General features: G+C 50.7%; 1 protein-coding gene across 3 annotated transcripts in view; it reads left to right on the top strand.

The window, feature by feature from the left end:
* CXCL12 (C-X-C motif chemokine ligand 12) overlaps positions 1 to 20,794 on the top strand; it is a 27,855-nt gene extending 7,061 nt beyond the window's left edge. The window contains exon 4 of one of the 3 annotated variants that reach the window (XM_018042299.1): positions 20,486 to 20,794. In XM_018042299.1, coding sequence (XP_017897788.1) covers positions 20,486 to 20,570 — 85 coding nt within the window. In that variant the 3' untranslated portion in view covers positions 20,571 to 20,794. The other 2 variants (XM_018042300.1, XM_018042298.1) reach the window with 2 other exon arrangements.

Here is a 20,794-nt window from a genome sequence, read left to right as displayed (position 1 = left end):
TCGGAGCAGAGCTCCATGAAGAACTGCCATCACTGGGGACTGTGCTCAGAGACCCCCTCTGGGTCATTCCCAGCCTCCCCCTGCTTCCCAGAGCGTGCTTTCATCTTGCTCCTGCTTCTCACTTCTGTACGCAGCCAGCTGGAGGAGGGGGCCGCACGGGCTCCAGCTCTGCGGCCCCCCTCCTCCGTTTGCCCACCCCTCGTCCGCAGGCCCTCTGTGAGATCCTTCTCTGGCCTTCTCCAGAATGGGGCTGGCCCTCTGCTGGGGGTATGAGATCATGTCTCCGCCTTCCCATGGAAGACAGTCTTTGCAGAATCAAATGCAATTTTCAATCTGAGGGTTTCCTTTGAGGAATTTGGTTTCTGTGATTGCCTCTGAAGCCTATTTAGGCCATGGAGGCTCTACAAATTCTGAGGTTTCTGAAATCAGAAGTGAAAAAATAGATGAATAAACGAGCCTCTGACCACTAACCCCTCCTCCTGAAGCCACAGCACAGTTTCAGGTTCCAGTCAGAAATGTTGGCAAGATGAAATCCCCACGCATAAATGGGACCCACAGATGGGCCTGGTGGTGTTTGTAACTTTTTGCAAGGCATTTTTTATATATATTTTCGTGCACAATTTTTTTAAACGTTTCTTTAGTAGACAAATGTATTTCAAAATATATTTATAGTCTAACAATACCTATATTTGAAGTGGAGCCATATGAATGTCAGTAGGTTGCATTTCTCTATTATCGTAAACTACTGGCAATTTGTAAAGAAATATATATGATATATAAGTGTGATTGCAGCCTTTTAATGTTACCCACAGTGTATTTTTTCACTTGTACTAAAATTGTATCAAATGTGACATTATATGTACTAGCAATAAAATGTCATTGTTTTGTGGTATAAACCTCCTACTGTACGTGGGAATTTATTTACCTGAGCTAAAATCCACTGATTGTCAGACATGGGGCTCACACACATTTCTGGTATTTATAAACATAAGCTGGCCTGCTGGTCAGGTGCCTTGCCTCCCTTCTGCTGAGTTCACATTGCAAGTGACAGTACATGGGCCTTGCTCAGGAGCAGGTTAGATCTGCAACTCGAGCGTTTGTGTTTGTTGTTTTTTTTTTTTTTTTAAACAGTGGAATCAGTGGCACTAGTTTTCTGAAGAATAATATTTGACTCACTAATTCCTTTTCCCCTTCCTCCTCCAACCTGGTTCTCCTAACATCCCCATGTAATCTCCAGAGACGCAACCCTCATAATACCCAGCTTTCACATTTTCCCATGTAAAAATCCCATAATTCCAGCCCATGGTTAATATCAAGCTTTCTCAGGAACAGGTGGCCTTACCCCATAAATCATTAAATACCATTCAGCTTGAATCATGTTAATATGACAGTCAAGAGCCAATTGCTCTAATAAAGTTGCTCTAATAAAATCCTGCTAACCAGCTCTCTCCCTTGCTCTCCAGAACAATCCCAGTCATTTCCAGGGGTGTCCACGGGCATCCAGAAAGAAGGTGGGATCGGGCTGCCTTCTTTTTTCTCCTGGATGGTCATTTAAACCTTGGTCCTCCCGCCTCCTTTATTCGATTTGAAATGCAGAGATGTTTAAGATAAAGCAGGGAGTTCAGCTCTGCATTGAGATGTAAAGAGGCCCTAGGAGAGCAGGTTGGGGTGACACACCTTCGCACCCTTACAGATATCAAGCCCTGGTCCCTGTTAAAGCCTCAGGCAATAGCGGGAACTGGGGTCAAGCCAGCCAGTGGACCATGGCGACAACCAGTTCACAAGCATCAGTGTTCTGGAAGCCCGTGTAATAATTTTTGGAATGGGGGAAAATGTCTGATTTATTTTAACGAAATACGGACAGACAGTACTTTGCCCAGGGGCCTCCAGGCCTGAGAGTAAAGACAGGGGTAAACAAATACACGGGCCAGTTTTAAATATTGCACAGACTGACATGTACTCTTGTTTATTTCAACATTATTAATGGTTCTACTAATTCTATCTAAGGGGGAGCAGAGAAGAAAAAGTGGGGAAAAAAGAAAAGATAGGAAAAAAGAAGCGACAGAAGAAGAGAAAGGCTGCTCAGAAAAGGAAACACTAGTTATCTGCCACCTCGAGATGGACCGCAGTGCACTCTGCTCCGGCGCTTTGTAAATTTGCTCTCAGCCTCCTCCAGGGCAGACCCCCCTGCCTCCGGGCAGGCTTTCAGACGCCCGTGGGGGGCCGCGCTTTGCCGCCTCTCTGGCCACACCGGCTCCTGTGTTTATGTGCTTTTCAGGGCCCTTCCTGGTCTGCTGCGTTAAGAAGAAAGTAGCTGTGCAGAGGCGGGGGTTGGGGCCTGTGGGCTCAGGACTCTCTCTAGAACAGCCTGGACTCTAGAGTGGCTCAGGGCTCCATCTAGAGTGCCCCGGCGTCTCTCTCCAGCATCTCCCTGGGCTGATGAGCCTCCCACCTAGCCCTCCACTCCCTCTCTCCGAAGGCCCATGGTCAAGATTCCTCAGAGCTGACACAGCTCCACACTCTTATAATCTGCATTCCTGTTTGAGGGCAGCATGTGGCCACCTGAACTCTGCACAGAGCGGTCTGATAGCCCAGCAGGGGCATCTCAAGACAGCCAGAGAGAGGCATGTGCGTTATACCCTCTTGCTTGCCCCCTGCCTGGGGTGTCCCTGCCTTTGTGGAGGAGAGCTGGCTGTGGGCATGACGTTTGCAGGTGATAACTGAAACCTTGCCACAAGTGCCTTGCCTGGTCCTCCACCACTCTGCCATGTGAGGCGGGCCTTTCCCCCCGGGCCTGGGACTGTGCGAGTAGCCTTACCTCCAAGCTCAGGTGGGTTTCCTCAGACTACATGGGGAGACTGGCTGGCAGCTCTGAATTTCCAGAGAGCAGCTGTGGAAATGCTTCTCAGGGAGCCTCTTTGCAGGGCAAGTAATCCGCTTTGTAGATTCTGTCCACAGTCCCCGAGGCCCCGAAGCAGAGGAGTTGTGTGAAGGGCCTGTAGCTCCGGGGACTCCTAGTGTGTCCCCTCCCCCGCTGCTGCCTGCCCTTGAGTGATTAGGTTCCGGGACACAGCTGTCTCAGTCTTCATTCACCAGCCCCCAATCCGACACATATACACACACAGATTTAGAGCTGAGATTTCTTCCCAAGTCGCTAATTTGGACTGGGAGGAGGAGGGATCCCGGGGAGAGAAAGACTGATTCCAGCGATACTTTGCAGAGGGAGCCCTTGAAGATATATGCTATTTTCCCTACCCCCCATCACACATGGACGCACATGCACCCTGCCTCCCAGACCCCTGACCATGATTTCAGGACACAGATCCAGAAAGACGACACGGGTGAAGGGCAGAGCACACGGATGTCAGGTGAAGCAGCTCAGGGCCCCTGCCTGTCACCTGGGTCACAGAGCACTGTGAGCTCCTCTTGCTTGACAGCATAATTAAGAATTAGTCATTACTTTTCCCCACTGGAGGACTGTACCCCTTAGGGCGCTGCGGCCACGGACCTTTTACTTCCCCCGCAGCCCTTGTATCTGGCGAATCCCCCGGCCTGTACCTCTCGCGGGGGCGGGGGAGACGGTTGCCCATCTGCCTCGTCCTGCCCTCGGCGCCTCTGAGGGCCTCTGGATGGTGGCTGGACAGCCTAGGGGTGCAGTCCTTTCTGTGGAGTCCAGCAGCAGTGGTCTGCGAGACCTCGGCCAGGGTAGCACTGCTGTTACAAGTGTCTGGAAAAGTGGGCCAGACACGTGTCTCCATGCTCCCTTCTTCCCACCTCAGGAACAGGATATCTTTGTGCCAAAGAGGCTGACAGGTCTGTTCTGGGAGAGCTGTCTGTCCTGTAGCCACTGTGGGCCAAGCTGTTGCTTCCCTGAGGCTGCAAACTGCTTTCTGCGGTGCTCGGGAAGACGGCACCTGCCACCCATCCCGGGGCAGCCCAAGCTGAGAGAGCTGCCCCCCGCCCCATGAAGAAGCACAGGCAAGCCTCCGTCTGCCCTTAGACTGCCCCACTGGCCTTGGGGCCGCGCTGTGTCCGAGCAGCCGGCGCAGCCGCAGCCCCCTGAAGCAGGGCCGCCGTGGAGGAGCCGGCCTCCCTCCCGCTGTGGACCCTCCGCTAGGCGGCGCTCCCGCGTCCGCCACGCGGGCGCATGCGCAGTCTCGGCCGGCCGGCCGCGGGCCCCGCGCCGCCCCGAGGCCCTGGGGCTGGGCGCGCGGCGGCCGGGCTGGCGCCTGTGCGGTGAGGCTTCGCGCCTCGTCCTGTCTCGTGGCCGCCGCGCCGTGGCCTCGTGCGTCCTTCCGCCCTGTGCTCGCTGCGCCCACCTGCCCTCCCCGCTTCCCGCCTTCCGTCCGCCCCTCGCCTCTGCCGTCTGTCTCTCTCACTCCCGTCTCCTCGCTCAGGGTCTCGGAAGGGAGAAGCCCCGCAGCGGTTTGGAAATCAGGAGGGGGGTCCCCGGCTGGAGCGGGTCTCGGCGTCTCAAGCGTGCTGCCCCGCCGCCGCGGGAACCCGCCTTAATGTGTCTCCCTCTGTTCTTGTCAACAGGAGGTTCAAGATGTGAGAGGCGCAGGTTGGGTCAGACGCCTGAGGAAGCCTCCCAGTAGGAGCCCAGGTCTGAAACCAGTGTTAGGAAGGGCTTGTAGCCACCCCCCTGCACCCAGGCAGGGCTGAGTGCATTTCCAAGGGCCTTGTCGCGCACAGTTTGCCTTACTTCACCATTTGATTATGTAGCAGAATATATGGTGTTTATTTCTCATTTAGTTTGATTATCCAGTGTCACTGGTAACAGATAGGAACTTAGATTAAGACCATTCTATTACCTGCTTTGTTGTATCTTTCCCACGGAACCCCTTATCTGGCCAGAGGTTCCTGAGCTGTGCAGGCCGGAACCCCAGAACCCCAGAGGGAGGGAGGCTGGCCCACATCACCATGTGGAGAGCCACCAGGAGGGGTTCGCACCAACCAGCCTGGGCAGATTCTAGTGAAGGCTCCCCTTTGCGAGTGGTGGAGGAGATAGGTTCTAGGGGGCCAGGCAGGAGGCTCACCCTTCTCGGGGGTGAGAGCAGGGGCGGGCCTTTTTGGTGAGCACCGCAGGGCTTCCCTGAGCTGAGCAGGCAGGAGTGTGAGGCCAGGGTAGGGTGAGATGCACCCTTCATCCCGAGCTCTCCTCTACATCCCATCACGTCCTTCTCATCATTCTCTCTCTCATCCATCGTCATGTGTATCCAAGGCTGTCTCCGTGACCCCGGAAAAGGACTCTCTCAAGACCAAAGCTTTACTTTAAACTGGGCGCCAAGAAGCAACCCAAAATGTCTCATGTCACCTGGTCCTGAGATCCCCGTGCACGTCTGCGTCTTGTTTGGAATACTGTCCCGCGTCCAATCCTGTGTTTTTGTTCAAAGCCAACGTCCTTGGTGCATGCTCTGTCACTTCCTTGAATGCAAAGGCTGAGAGTGAGGAGGTGCCCCTTGGGGCCTTTGACCAGGTTTCTGATTAGGGCTGTGATCCTTTTGGACCTTGATTTCCCCGTGATCACAAACCCCTGGCTGTATCAACAGAGCCCAAGGGAACTCAGTTTGCAGCAGTATGGACCTCCGAGGATGTAGACCCTCAAGGCTCCTATAGTTGTTGATATCTCAGAACTACAGAGGGTTTTCTTACAGTGGTGCAGCATCGTTTGGGGAATAACAAATAATTTTTTTGAACTTTTTTTGGTTTTGAAAGCCCGACCCGTAAAACAATCAAAGCTGAACATGAGGATTCCTTCCCAATTAAAGTCTAACCTCACCTTTTCCCCGTTTGATGACTCTATCATCTTTTGCCTTGCACAGTGGCCCCTGGACCTTCTCTGCTGCCACGGTCATTTTGTGCTTACAGGATGTCCAGCAGGGCATTCCTCTTAGAAAATGATGGGCTGGTTAGGAAAGTAGCTTACAAATTCTGACATTTAGTGTGTTTCCCTTTACTGAGAGCAGTCTGTAGGACTGCATTAAACAGTTAAAAATCTCACTTTCTGGAAAGGTTTAGGCACTTGAAAGGTTTTTGCTTGTTTTGGTTTTCATTTGGTTTCACTAATACTTTTCCTCTCTGGTTAAATTTCCCAGTAAGGTTTTTTAAGTTAAGAAAGTAGGAAAAAAAGGGCAAAACCAGGAAATGTATCAATTGACAGGAACTGTAAATAACATGCAGAAAATATATAGTTGTAAAATAATCTTGAATTGTAGGTGTTCTCAGATTTAATAATCTTTGAGTTATCAGTAACATGTGTTAGGCATTTCCATAAATATTCCTTTAAATTAGATCTTCACAGTATATGGCAAATCCATCAACCAAACAAAAATTCACATCGTCAAACCAGCTTTGTTATACTGATTAAATAGAGTCTGGAGGGGCCTTTATTAGTTATAAGGGATACAGAATTGGTTTCAAAACCCTCTTCTGAAATTAACCTGTCACTCCAGGGCTCCTGAATTATACATGAAATGATCGAATTGTTAGTGGGAGAGTCGTTTTCTAAGTAATTCAAGATATTTTAAAATCTCATGGAAAATTTAGAAGCATCTTCCGCTGGAATCCATGAACTAGAACCGTTAAATTTCTTTCTCTTAGAAAATTAATGTGGCCCTAAATAAATCTTGACTGCAGTTAAATAAAGAATAATTTTTGTTTCTCCCCTATTGAGAGGGAAATAGATAAGAGGAGAAACTGCCTGGAAAATTATTTGTATGACAATTCCTCTCCTTGCAGTCGCTCCTAAGTGGAGACTGCCCAGCTAAAGCAAATATGCATTTAAATAGTCCATTTGCACAGGAAAAGACTCTCTTGATCCCCTTTTGCTTTCAAAATACAAATCTTGTGCATCACTTTGATTAGGGAGTACCCAGCTGTTCCTCCTGGCCCAGTGCTGCCCCCTCTGACCTTCCCTTGTGCTCTGCGTAACCCCAGGGTGGTCCTCCGCCACCAGCCTTTGCATCAGGACCCGGGCAGGGAAGACTGGGGGGACGGAGCTCACAGATGTGCTGCGTGTTGGAATCTGAATCTGTGCCTTGTGTTGTTTCACTGTTCTTTGCCCCACTCTGGCCAGGTGCTAAGACCCCAGCGAGGCTCAGGAGGGGCCCTCCAGAAAAAGGAGGGCCAGCTTTGAGGAGAGGGCCTGCGTAACAGAAGGCTGTAGTTCCCCCGCGTGAAGTCCAGAGACCTTACGCCTTGTCACAGGATCCAGTCTGACCTGCCTTTTCTGAGTGCTGCCTGGTGTAATCACCGTGCGATCTCTCACTGGGCGCTTATCACCTTGCCCAGGTGGGACACCCTTTTGTAGCTGAATGAGAATGGTGGGGTCCTGATCCCTCTATGCATCTTCGCTGGGAAATTTCCCATCCCTTGGAAATATCCCTTAGAAAAACCTTCATGTCCCCTAAGGAGACCACCGGCATTGCCAAGTTGAAAAATCCCATAGATTGTTGTAATCCTGCAACCTCGCTGGACTCTCAGTCTCTGAGCAGTGATGGGTTCAGTGTTAAATGTGAGAAATACTGTATTTTGTATTGTTTAAATGGCATCTCCCACAAAATGTGAAAATGGTCCCGGAGAAGGCAGCTTCTTGTATGCAGCGTGCTTTTTTTATTTTTCAAAAACAAACAAACAAGTAACAACTCCTTTTGAGAAACAACAATTTCTACTTTGAAATCATATCAATGAAAAGATGTATGTGCACTTATTATTTTCCTAATAAAGACATGTACTCAAATGTAGCAGCCAACGGTTTGAAATTAGTGTAACCATGTGGAACCCTCCAGACTTGGTTTTTCTTCCTCAAACCCAACACATGGAGGGGTTATATTATCCTCTCTGCAACAGTTGGTGGAGAACAAGCGGTAGTGATAACGCCCATTGTAGGCAAGAACTGGGGGCAGACCTGCATCCTTTAGTCTGCATCCTTAGCCGGGGGAAGGCACTCCCTCTTCCCTGAATGCACTTGGTTTTGCTAGAAGCCCTTCTTTAAGGCCAGTCAGCCCTCTACTTCCAAAGGGATAGTTTTGTGTAAGGGCTTGAGTGTGCATCAGCGATGGGGAGGGAAACCTCTACTCTGCTTCTCAGGCTTAGTAGAAGGCAGCAGAGCCTCTGTCTCAGATGGCAGGGCCAAACACCCAGCACTTTCTTCTGTCCTGCTCCAGGACCCCTGATGGATGCCAGATGCTGATTCAGCCAGCACTGGCCTGGACACTGAGAACAGGGAGAGAGCCCGACAGATACTGGGTTCTGTCCACACAGAGGTCGGTCAGCCTTCCGCACTTTCCACCACCTTCTCTCAACCATGCTGGAAGGGAGAGGTCAGCACAAAGGGTCCCGAAATCCTGAGTCCAGAGTGTTCTGTGCTCCAGACTCTCCTGCCCGTAGGCCCACGTGTGACTGTCACCCTGTGCTCGGTACATCCCGGTCATTTATAGAGTGACTGCGATACGGTTACCTAGTTGCAGATGGGCTGGAGGAAGAAGGAGGGATTTGAGGCCATGTCATGCGGCACTGTGGGGTCCTGGGACAGGCCAGTTCTTGAATCCTGGTCTTCTCTCTGCTCACTCTGTGATTTGAGACCCTTGCCTGAGTCTCAGCCTCCCCACATAACTCTGGAGCTTAGCATCACCCACACTTGCATGGATCTGACGGCTGGTGTGCATGGAAGCCATCCTGCTCCCTCTCTCGCTCTGATGCTCCCTGGGGTCTACAGAGTTGGGATTCGATCCTGCCTGCCTCTGCTTAGACTCTGAGCAAAGCCTGGATACCAGCTGGAGCTGAAATTGATCTTAAAAGTTGAGTTTCTCCTTCTTCGCCAACTGATGGGGAACCTTTTGGGCCAGTGTTGTTGGTGCCTTGGGGCCTGTGCAGTGCCGGTCCGGAATGCTCCACCACCAGGGAGGGGCCCACAGCCGAGCCCCTGGGTTCATTCCGCAGAATGATATTGACTCTTCAGAATGATGCTGCATTAAAAAAAAAAAAAGAAAGTCCATGGCTGACCATGTGTACACAACTAGTGGCCCTCATTTAGCCAGCCAACAACTGCCACGTCAAGCTCATCACTAGGCGGTACGAATACTGTGGGGAGCAAGCCGGCGTGTCCCCTGACTTCACGGAATCTACGGTCAGGGGTGGGAGGGAATGATTGCAATGACGTGAGCATTTTCATAAAGCATGGTGAGTGTAGGTCAGGATTGATCCAGGGATCAGGGAAACTTAGAGCACCATCAAGGGTTCCCTAAAAGCAGTGCTGGTGAAGCCAGCCTTGAGAGGTAGATTTTTCTCCGCCTCCCTCAGGGAGGGGCGGTCTACTGACCCCTGGGGACTGCCATTGTGAGCCCATGCAGTGTCCTGCTGTGAGTTAGAAATGGGAGCTTACTGTGCCCAGAGCTAAGGAATCCAGGGATCTCTCTCCCAGACTCCCACCTCCTCCTCTGAAATGCACCATATGCAAAACAAAATTCCCAGTTCCCACTTTCCCCCTACCTGCCTTCCTCATTTATGCAAACAACAACTCCTTGTCTTCCCATGGCTCAGGCCAAAACCTTTTAGTTATCTTTAATTTATCCTATTACTTCACAGCCCTCAGCTAAACCATTAACAAATCCAGTTAGTTACCTTCGAAATACATCCAAAGCCCAGACACCCCTCATGCTCCCGTTTTGATCCGAGCCACAGCCATCTCCTATCTGAACCCCCTACACCAGGCCGCTAGCTGGCTCATCGTCATGTCCTGCTGCTTCCTCTCATGGCAGCAAGTGGCTGGCCATCAGGCCCTGCCATGTCACCCTACCCAGATCCTCAGTGGCCAGCAGAGGCTTATACCTGCGGCCCCTGCCCCTCTCAGAACTCGCCCGTCTGTACTCCTGCCACACTGGCCTTTTTGACTTTGAACAGGCCAGGGCTGCCCCTCTAGAGGACTTAGCTCTCAGTGGTCTCTGCCTAGAATGCACATGGTTTGCCCCTCCTTTCCTTCCATCTCTGGTTGCCATCACCTTGTCAGAAACGGCTTTGTGGACCCCTGACCCTGCATGGCAGCCCCTCCCCTGCATGAGCCCCGGCACGTTATCCTGCTTTTCCCACCCCCTGCACCACCTTCCCTGTCCACTTGCCTGCTGAGCCCACCTCTGAAGGAGAGGCTTGATACCACCACACAGGAGGAGAGGGGCCTGGCCTCTTTCACTCACTACTTTTTCTCTGTGGCTGGTCCATAGAAGGTGCTCAAGAAAAACTTTTAGAATGACTGCCTGATAAATCAACAAGACGCTGACACATGGGACCCTCTCTTTGTCCATCTCTAAAATAAAGACAGCAATGCTCACAAGACTGTGTTCATCTGTGCACCTGAGGCCACGCTGCTAAGTCACGATTCGGACCCAAATGTATCTCACGCTAATGTCTGCCGATGAGTGCTCACACACACTGTCTCTTCTCTAGAGTCCTCCTTCCCCCGGAATCTCCACCACATGACCAGCTAGAGTGGTTCACTCCCTGTGAGTCCAGACTAAGGAGTCACCCCTCTCCTCAGAGGTGCCCCCTCCTCCCCACTGCAGGGACCCGCACGCACTCCCTGAGTCACAGTCAGCGGGGTCCCCGGGGATGAGATCTCTGCTGCTGGTGCTTCATCACAGGCAGTGGCTGGCTGGCCACACCTTAGGACACAGCCAGGCCCTTAGAAGAGTGTGATTCCAGAAATACCGAGCAGAAAAGGACCATCATCAGGGATCAGCTCCAGGGAAATGAGGCTGTGTCCTTCCGGAGATGGACACAAGTGAGTAACAGCCTGGATTAGGTTTGAGCTCCATGACCCCTGGGATTCCCTGACTCACCTACAGGGGCCCCAGTGCCTCTGCTGGCAGCAGCTGGATGCTGCTGGCTTGGCCTCAAGGTAGATGCCGGCAGCCAGAACTAGGCAGGATGGCTGACCCTCTGTGGAGGAGGTGAGGCCAGTGGCCGAAGGCTTGGGAAGGTTGGCACCCAGTGTTCAGCTCCTCTGAGCCCAGCCAAGCCCTGCACTGCAGCTGTGGAAGTCCCCGGAAGGAGGGACCGGTCTTGGTCAGTCTAGAAGGCCCCAGATGCAGCCATGGGGTTCTCACCTTGTCCTGGCCTCTTCTTAGGCATTTTCCTGAACGTGGGAACATCAGCCTGGGTCATGGGGGCTTGTAGGACCGTGAGGAAACAACCATTCTGGGCATTCCTGAGCTTTGGGGGAGGTGACCGTCCTTCCGGCTGCTGTGGGAACCCCCAGAGCCATGCTGGGGCCTTGGCACCTGGGAACCAGGCCTGCGAGAGACCAGCTCTTTCCAGTTCTCCCGCGGATAGATCGCTTGCTCAGGAGGCCGAGGAGGACTGGAGGTTAATGTATTCACGGCATGTGTGCTCATGTGGGCAGGACAGAGTTCCCAGTGGGAACAAACAAGCACCTTGTTCAGGCGCTGTCCATCCCGCTGATATTTCCAGGGCAGCCTGCACCTACAAGGGCCCTGACAGTACTTTCTAGACACAATCTTCTTATCCTCTCAACAGTCCTGTGGGAGACCAGCACTCTCATGCTTGAGGGACAAGGCACCAGGGTCCAGCACGGGCCTTTGTGTCTCAGAGTTGGGACTCAGGGAGGCCTGATCTGATTCTGGGCTGTTTGGCTTCAGACAAGTCGTTCTTGCCATCTGCAGAGAGGAGCCCCAGGCAAGAGGCGGTGGGCAGAGACTACTGGGCTTCAGATCGAGTTCTGCCCTGTATGATTCCGGGGTGTTTTCAGATCTCAAATGAGAAACAATTTGGAAGAAATGCTGGGCAAACTCTGGCTGTGATGTCAGTACAGCCTGTCAGAAATAGCAATTTTTAAAAATGAAATAGCATCAAATAGAAAAAAAAAAGATAAATTGGAAAACACATGCAAGCATACATCACACTCACTAAAGGGAAGAACAATTTGCACGTATGTGTGTTTGTGAGTGTTTCACAATGTCAAATGCAATTTTTCTTGTAGATGGTGATCACAAGTCTACTTACAGGTCCTGTGTACATAAAACCCAGTGGTTAGTGGGTCTTACCCTCCCTGAGTACAAAGAAAGAAGTTAGAGGATAGCAGGAGAGTTCCTTGATTTAATAAGAGTTAAAAACAAAAAAACTTATGTTTCTAAAATCAGGGAACACTGGCAATAACAGGATACATCAAATGGCTTCTCTCGTCTCCCTTCCTTAAGGAGCTTTTATAACCAAATCAGTCCTAATCCACAAGGTACTTTCCCGGCCCATGTCTCAGGTGGCGGGAGGACAGGAGCTAGATCCTGTCATTAAACCTTTCTAGGGAGTCCAGTTCCAAAAGAGTGAAGCTCACGGAGCCCCCAGCTGACCTCTGAAAGCCAGGTCTGCACTCAGGAAGACACAAGGAGCAAGAACCTGGAGGCTGGGTCCCAGAAAGGAGAGGGTCTGAATCCAAAGATTCCCGAAGAGGGAAATCAAAGAGGATATCCTCTGGGCCATCAAGGACATCAGTGATGCTATGAAGACGCCCTTTGAGAGCTCTTAAAAATGGAGTCACAGTCCGCCTGGATACGCCCAAACAGTGCCGGTGTCTGCCTGTTGTCCCAACAAAATCACCAACAGCGTCCTTTCTCTCTCAAAATGTCCTAGCTTGAATGATACATTATCAAAGAATGAATGAGTCTGTGAACTCTGCTGAGCTCTCCCTGCTTCTCCCAGCCCCTCTCTCCTCTGCCTCCTCCTCGCCCTTCAGAAAAGCCGAACATGACTCAGGTGCCTGGCCCATGCCGTCCCCTGGCCTTCATCTGTTCACCCAAAGCAGAGCTGCTTTCCGGGGCAGGTGACTCCCTGGCCCAGCGCTGGGCTCCTCTTTCTCCCCAGAGGCCAGGTTCAAGCCAGGGCAGCTGGCCTAGGAAGAGGAGAGATGAGAGTCCACAGAATTTTGAAGAATCACTGGACCCGTAGCGAATGCCCGCCTGCCACAGACCACACTGGGGACCCGGGGAAGCCTGTGTGCCTCGCCGAGCCCTGGTCTCCTTGTCTGTGGCTCCTCATCGGCAGCTCACAGAGTAGGGTCAAGGGACTGCCCGGAGGTGGGCAGCGCTGGCGCCTTCGTGAGAGGAAAGGTACAGACTACCATTCACTGCATCCTTCCTCGTGCCCAACACACAGTACATGCTAACAGACCACCCTGGAAGGGAGATGGTGCATCCCTCTTTTGCATATGAGAAAAGTCAAATTCAGTGCTTTCCTGAGCCGTGTGTGCGACAGTAGCAGAGCCTGAGTCTCCACATCCGCGTCACCAGGTGGTCCTTCGCCCTGTGTGTCTCAGAAGCAGCCATCGGCCATGGAGGGATGGAAGCGAGGTGTTGGGATGGGGAGGGGCTGTGGTGACAGGAGGGAGCCACGTTGAGCCTAAAAGGCGCTGGACACTCCTTCGCCACCCACTGGGCTGGGCGCTGCGACTCTCACGGGGCCTGCACACGGGAGGTGTGCACAAGCGTCTCCTGCACGTGAGCCTGCACTCTTGTGTTGGAAAAATGAAGAGCTAGACCTTGCCCTGAGCAGCTGGCATGGAGGGAGCCAGGGCTAGCTATTGTTTAGTCGCTCAGCTGCGTCCGACTCTTGGTGACCTCGTGGACTATAACCCGCCAGGCTCCCCCGTCCATGTGATTCTCCAGGCAAGAATACTGGAGTGTGTTGCCATTTCCTCCTCCAAGAGCCAGGACAGAGGCTGATAAAAAATAACAGGAATATCAATAATGAGGACAGAATGGATGCTAGCTAATGTTGTCCATGTGCTGATTAGGTGCCAGGCTCAGGGCTGGCTGCCCCAGGTCAGGGGCCTCATTTACCCTGACATACCCAGGAGGAAGGGACACTCAGGATCAGCAGCATAGCAGGACCAGATCCATCCCCTCTCTGCATGGTGGGGGGTGCAGGCTCGTGTCGGGGTTTTGCGGCTTGATATGTCGGGCTTCAGAGAGTGCAGTGCTGAGCAGGGGTTCACTTGCCTAGCTTTGCCCCTCAAAACCGCCATCATGAGGCCCTTTCGTTTTCCAGAGATGTCTCCTATGCTCTCCATTTGTAATCAAACCTGTGTTTTAGTGAAGCACCAGGCGCTCTTGGTGATATTTGTCCCTCAGCTGTCTGTGTTGAGGTTGTTCCTTTGCAGAAGACCACGCTGGGATAAAGGGTTGAAGCCCCCCTACTTCAGGTTTTCCCTCAGGCCTGTCTCCAGTGTGCTCCTGCTGGGCTGTTTGAAGTACCCAGGGCAGGATGCTCTCATGCAGCCCTGGTTCAGGAATTGTTCCAGATTTATGTGTTCAGGCTCTGTGCTTGGCCTTGGGGTACACAGCCCCACAGTCCACCCACCCTGGGCTCAGCCCGTCGCTTCCTTTCTCCCTTCCTCATCTCCATGCTGCTCCCTGTCTGCAGTCTCTGACCCATACTCAGGGACCCCAGCTCCTAGCTCAGTTCCCCTCCAAGATTTCCTATGTAGAGGGGCTTTGGCCCCTGTTCCCCTGGGTTCATCACCAAGAGTCACCAGCAACTACCAGTTTCATGGAAATTTTCAACTCCTCAGTGTCCATCTTGGGGCCACCACTCACTCATTGTGCGAAATTTTAACTATTTGTTGAACAGAATATTTAAACAAAAACACCTGAGCTTATGTAATTGCCACCGGCTTCAGCTCCCTGACTTGTACCTCTGGAAGGGTTGGGACAATCGTGGTCTGGGCTGGACCTAAAAGCTCCCTGTGACATCTCAGCACACATGGGGCACATCTGATTACAAGGCTGCTGATGAGGGTGTGGTTTGAAAATCATTTTTGCTCCTTTATCTGTGAACTGAAAATTTTTTCATCTGGATTTCACCATTTCTTAATTTTGCTGAGAGATCACAAACCACAGATCTCCACAGCTTGAAATACATGTTCTTGGGTGTTCAAATTTCCAATTTTCATCCTTCCAATTTTCACCGCCTCATGCCAGTGTTAATAAAGACAGATAGATCCCTTTCAGTGCAGACAGATGGCCTCCTGAGCAAAAGATTTTTTGAAAATTTTAAAATAAGTTTCCCAAGTGAAATAAGACAGATAGAGCCCTCTGTCTGGTTCCCTCAACCTAAACCCCCCGCCGCTCAACCTGGTCCCCACTCAGGGGTTGCTTAGCAGGAAGTCCAAGGCAGCTTGAAAATGACTTGACTCTCCTCCTCTCTACATACACACTGCGATTCTATAAGAATCGGATCAGAGTGGAGCAGTGTAAAGTTTCCAGCAGTGACGTGCGCCCATCCCATTGCTGTTTCTCACATGCTCACACAATTCAGCATCAAACTGAAACAAAACAAGACAGAAAAAGGCATCTTTGGCAGGTTTGGGCTTGGAGTTGTGGCAGGAGCTAAAGGTATTTATGAGAAATCGCATCTCAGGGACCCAGTCAAACCCAACCTGGATGAGTCAGGACCAGACTTTAGGAGCAGCTCTGGCCCTACCTGTGACTCTTTGGGTATGTCTTTAATGCTTAGGGCAAGGGAAGGCAGGTTCTCAGAACTTTGTGTTTCCCATCCAGAAAGAGAAACAAAGAGCCTCGCTGATTCCATGGACGTGGGTCAAGGAGGTCATCCACAGTAAGAAAAGATATGAAGCGATTTAAGATGAGCCTGAAGAGAGAAAGCAAACAGAATTGAAATGGATGGAACAAAAACATGATTTATAAAGTAACATTATTAAACACTTAGTTTTAAACAATGTGAGGATAACCTTTGCAATGGTCTTGAACATTTTTGGGTCTTGGATTCAACTGTCTTCCCTCACAGAAGAATGAGAAGTAGCTCAAAGGTAGGAACGTGTCACATGCTGGAGCAGGAAGATCAGCTTCACCTTCCTTTGGGGTTCCCTATGTGCTCAGTAAAATTGCCAGCCTCCGTTGGATCATAAAAAAAGCAAGAGAATTCTAGAAAAACATGTACTTTTGCTTCCTTGATTACACTAAAGCCTTTGACTGTGTGGATCACAATAAACTGTGGAAAATTCTGAAAGAGATGGGAATACCAGACCACCTGACTTGCCTCCTGAGAAATCTGTATGCAGGTCAGGAAGCAACAGTTAGAACTGGACATGGAACAACAGACTGGTTCCAAATAGGAAAAGGAGTACATCAAGGCTGTATATTGTCACCCTGCTTATTTAACTTATATGCAGAGTACATCATGAGAAACACTGGGCTGGAAGAAGCACAAGCTGGAATCAAGATTGCCAGGGGAGATATCAATAACCTCAGATATGCAGATGACACCACCCTTATGGCAGAAAGTGAAGGGGGAACTAAACAGCCTCTTGATAAAAGTGAGAGAAAAAGCTGACTTAAAACTCCACATTCATGCTGGGAAAACTGGTCAACTAACTGTAAAAGAATGAAACTAGAACACTTTCTAACACCGTACACAAAAATAAACTCAAAATGGATTAAAGATCTAAATGTAAGACCATAAACTATAAAACTCCTAGAGGAGAACATAGGCAGAACACTCTCTGACATAAATCACAGCAGGATTCTCTAATGGCCCACTTCCCAGAGTAATGGGGAAAAAAGCAAAAATAAACAAATGAGACCTAATTAAACTTAAAAGCTTTTGCAAAGCAAAGGAAACTATAAGCAAGGTGAAAAGACAGCCTTCAGAATCGAAGAAGATAATACAAACAAAACAGCTGACAAAGAGTTGACCATCAAAATATACAAGCAGCTCCCGCAGCTCAATCCCAGAAACATAAAAGACCCGACCAAAAAGTGGGCCAAAGAACTAAGCGGACATTTCTCCAAAGAAACACACAGATGGCTCACAAACACATGAAAAGATGCTCAACATCACTCATGATCAGAGAAATGCAAATCAAAACCACAATGAGGTACCATTTCACGCCAGTCAGAATGGCTGCGATCCAAAAGTCTACAAGCAATAAATGCTGGAGAGGATGTGGAGAAAAGGGAACCCTCTTACACTGTTGGTGGGAATGCAAACTAGTTCAGCCACTATGGAGAAGAGTGTGGAGATTCCTTAAAAAACTGGAAATAGAACTGCTATACGACCCAGCAATCCCACTGCTGGGCATACACACCGAGGAAACCAGAATTGAAAGAGACACGCGTACCCAAATGTTCATTGCAGCACTGTCTATAATAGCCAGGACATGGAAGCAACCTAGATGTCCATCAGCAGATGAATGGATAAGAAAGCAGTGGTACGTATACACAATGGAGTATTACTCAGCCGTTAAAAAGAATGCATTTGAATCAGTTCTAATGAGGTGGATGAAACTGGAGTCTATCATACAGAGTGAAGTAACCCAGAAAGAAAAACACCAATACAGCATACTAACGATGGCACCCCACGCCAGTGTTCTTGCCTGGAGAATCCCAGGGACGGGGGAGCCTGGAGGGCTGCCGTCTATGGGGTCGCACGACTGAAGTGACTTCGCAGCAGCAGCAGCAGCGGTGCGTATATATGGATTTAGAAAGATGGTAACGACGGCCCTATATGCAAGACAGCAAAAGCGACACAGACGTGAAAACCAGACTTTTGGAGTCTGTGGGAGAAGGTGAGGGTGGGATGATTTGAGAGAAGAGCACTGAAGCTTGTATATTACCATCCGTGAAATAGATGACCAGTTCAAGTTCAAACCATGAAACAGGGCACGCAAAGCCGGTACACTGGGACAACCTAGAGGGACGAGATGGGGAGGGAGGAGGGAGGCACATGTACACCAGTGGCTGATTCATGTCAGTGGGTGGCAAACACCCACACAGTATTGTAAAGTGATCGGCCCCCAATCAAAATAAATTAATTCATTAAAGAAACCCGACTCCACACTAAGATCATGGCGTCTGGTCCCCTCACTTCATGGCAAATAGATGGGGAAGCACTGGAAACAGCAAGAGACTTTGTTTTCTTGGCTCCAAAATCGCTGCCGATGGCGACTGCAGGCATGACACCAAAAGGCGCTTGCTCCTTGGAAGCAAAGCTGTGACCAACCCAGACGGCATGTTAGAAAGCAGAGACAGTGCTTTGCCAACAAAGGTCCGTCTAGCCAAAGCTATGGTTTTCCCAGTGGTATGTATGGATGAGAAAGGGGAAGGAAAGTGAAGTCGCTCAGTTGTGTCCCACTCTTTGCGACCCCATGGACTGTAGCCTACCAGGCTCCTCTGTCTATGGGATTTTCCAATCAATAGTACTGGAGCGGATTGCCATTTCCTTTTCCAGGGGATCTTCCCGACCCAGGGATTGAACCTGGGTCTCCCGCACTGTAGACAGACGCTTTACCCTCTGAGCCCTCAGGAAAGTCCTTGTATGGGTGTGAGAGTTGGACTGTGAAGAAGGCTGGGTGCCGAAGAATTAATGCTTTTGAACTGTGGTGCTGGAGAAGACTCTTGAGAGTCCCTTGGACTGCAAGGAGATCCAACCAGTCCATCCTAAAGGAAATCAATCCTGAATAGTCATTGGAAGGACTGATGCCAAAGCTGAAGCTCCAATACTCAGCCACCTGATGCAAAGAAGTGACTCATTGGAAAAGCCCTGATGCTGGGAAAGACAGATGGCAGGAGGAGAAGGGGACAGCAGAGGATGAGATGGTTGGATGGCATCATCAATTCGATGGACGTGAGTTTGAGCAAGCTCTGGGAGTGGGTGATGTATAGGGAGGTCTGGCATACTGCAGTTCACTGGTCAAAAATAGTCGGGCACAACTGAGCGTCGGAACTGAACTGCACTGACCGCTCCACCAAGAGGCCTCCCTGAGCGCCGTTTCTGCTCCACCAGTTTCCAGCACAACCCCCAGATCCCCACACCATCTTCACCCCAGGCGCACCGATCTGTGTCTCTGTCTGGGTTCTGTCCTCCCTCTGCTTGCCAGCTCCACCAGACTCCTCCACACCACCCCCAGCTGCCCCTGCTGGGACGCTCTCTGAGGGCAGCTGCTATGCTTCATTCTTGCCTCTCTGGAAGTTTCCTTCCATCATGAAGCCAAGTCCAAGTTTCTTATCTGCTCTGATCTACTATCCCTAGAAGGAAGGCAGCAGACAGGAGGCCTGCCACCTGCTAACTATTTGCAAAGCCGCACTGTTTTTGCTGTTGCTCACATGCCCTGAGGGCTTTGCTTTGGTCAATTTGACATAATTTGAATAATGTGGCAAGTTAATATTTCTCTAAACACTTTCATGTGGTTACATTTGCAATGCATGTTACTATATTAACATAAGCCATAGTATTCATTTTATTAAAAAAAATCATTTGGCAGGTTTCATATGGAACACAGTAAGTCCCCAAGGCTATAGGCTGAAGCATTAGGAGAAATGGAACACACCATTTTTAACATACTTGTGCAAAATCCCCAGACAGAGGCTTTGCTCACAATAATCTATCTTGTTGAGGCACTTTTTTTTTTTTTTTTTTTTGCTCAGTAAACGTTGGGAAAGAAGATTATCACCCTAACTCATTTTCAGTGATTAGATGACAAAAAAGAAAAAAAGAGAGAGAGACATAGAGAAGGCAAATCCAAGAGGAAGGGTTGGTAAAAGTAACATAGAAACGCAAAGAGCTAGGAAGTCCAGAGAGAACAGAGGCCTCGTGGGGGAAGGCCCCGGCGAGGGGCCCAGTCCGGGTTCCCAGACTGTAACCAGTGAGGGCAGAGGCGGGCTGGGGCCCCTGTGGCAGTATGTTTTGCTCTGTGGGGACCCTCACAGCGGGGAAATCGCTGCTCTAGACCAGAGGTGCTCAAGTTTGAGAGGTGAGCAGAGGGCTTCTTAGGACACGTTTCTTGGCTGCAGCGCAGAGCTTCTGACTCAGCAGGCCCGGGTGACACCTAAACAGGGGCATCTCTAACGGTTTCCAGAAGCCGTGATGCTGCAGGCCCAGGACACAGGGCCACGTGGACCTGGACTCTGCACTTGGGATGCTTAGCCTTGGAGAAATGACAGAGCTGCAGGGACTGTTTGGACGCTAAATCAGATTCTCTCACAGCTTCCCGCAGCCCCGGGACCCCCAGGCTCATTACACCTGCTCCGGGGCTGCACAGGAAGCTTTCACTGCGCGTGGAGTTGGGAGGGGTGTCAGGGGGCCGAGGCAGGGCCAGTCCAGAAGCCTCACAGAAGCAGGTGCCCTGCCCATGTGCTGCCTTAAGCCCTGGACATCCTCCTCCTCCACACGGCAGCCTGTCGCCATGGACCCAGCCTCCGTGTGGCTGCTTCTCCTCAGTAATTTCTGTGTCTCTCACTGTTAGTGGGATTCCTGGCATGTGTGGCAGACTGCTCCTCACGCACCCAGTGCCCTGCAGAGCTTAAGGGCTAAGCAAGATGCGGGAGGAACAATCCAGGTTTGGTGCATGTCTTGAGGACCCAGTTTCTAAAATGGTCTTCAGAGACTCCGCTGCCAGCAGAGGTTACTTTATAGGATGGGATTCTGGGGGCTGTTTGGAATATCTTCTGTCGCCTTGCAGACCCAGTCCCACTCTCTCGGGCCTGACCTCTGCCCTGGGAACCGACCTGGCCAGGACTACCATCGGCGTCACCAGCGGGAGCTGAGGACGGCGGGAGGTTTATTCCCTGGAGCCTTGAGCCAAGTCATTCCACAGCCCCCCCCGCCCCTGCCCGGCTCCTGCTCTGCTGATGAAGTTTGGAACTCTGACCCTCTGTCCAGGGTTCCTCCCTGCCTTTGTCTCTGGTGACTGACTGCCCCCTCCCTCCCCCCTCTCCGTGTCCTGCCTGCACTTCTGTAGCTAGTTCTTTAATAAACTCTTCTGAGCTAA

Source organism: Capra hircus, chromosome 28 (genome assembly GCF_001704415.2).
Source record: "Capra hircus breed San Clemente chromosome 28, ASM170441v1, whole genome shotgun sequence".
In the NCBI taxonomy this organism is placed as follows: Eukaryota; Metazoa; Chordata; class Mammalia; order Artiodactyla; family Bovidae; genus Capra; species Capra hircus.
This window is presented reverse-complemented; position numbering and strand designations above follow the sequence as displayed.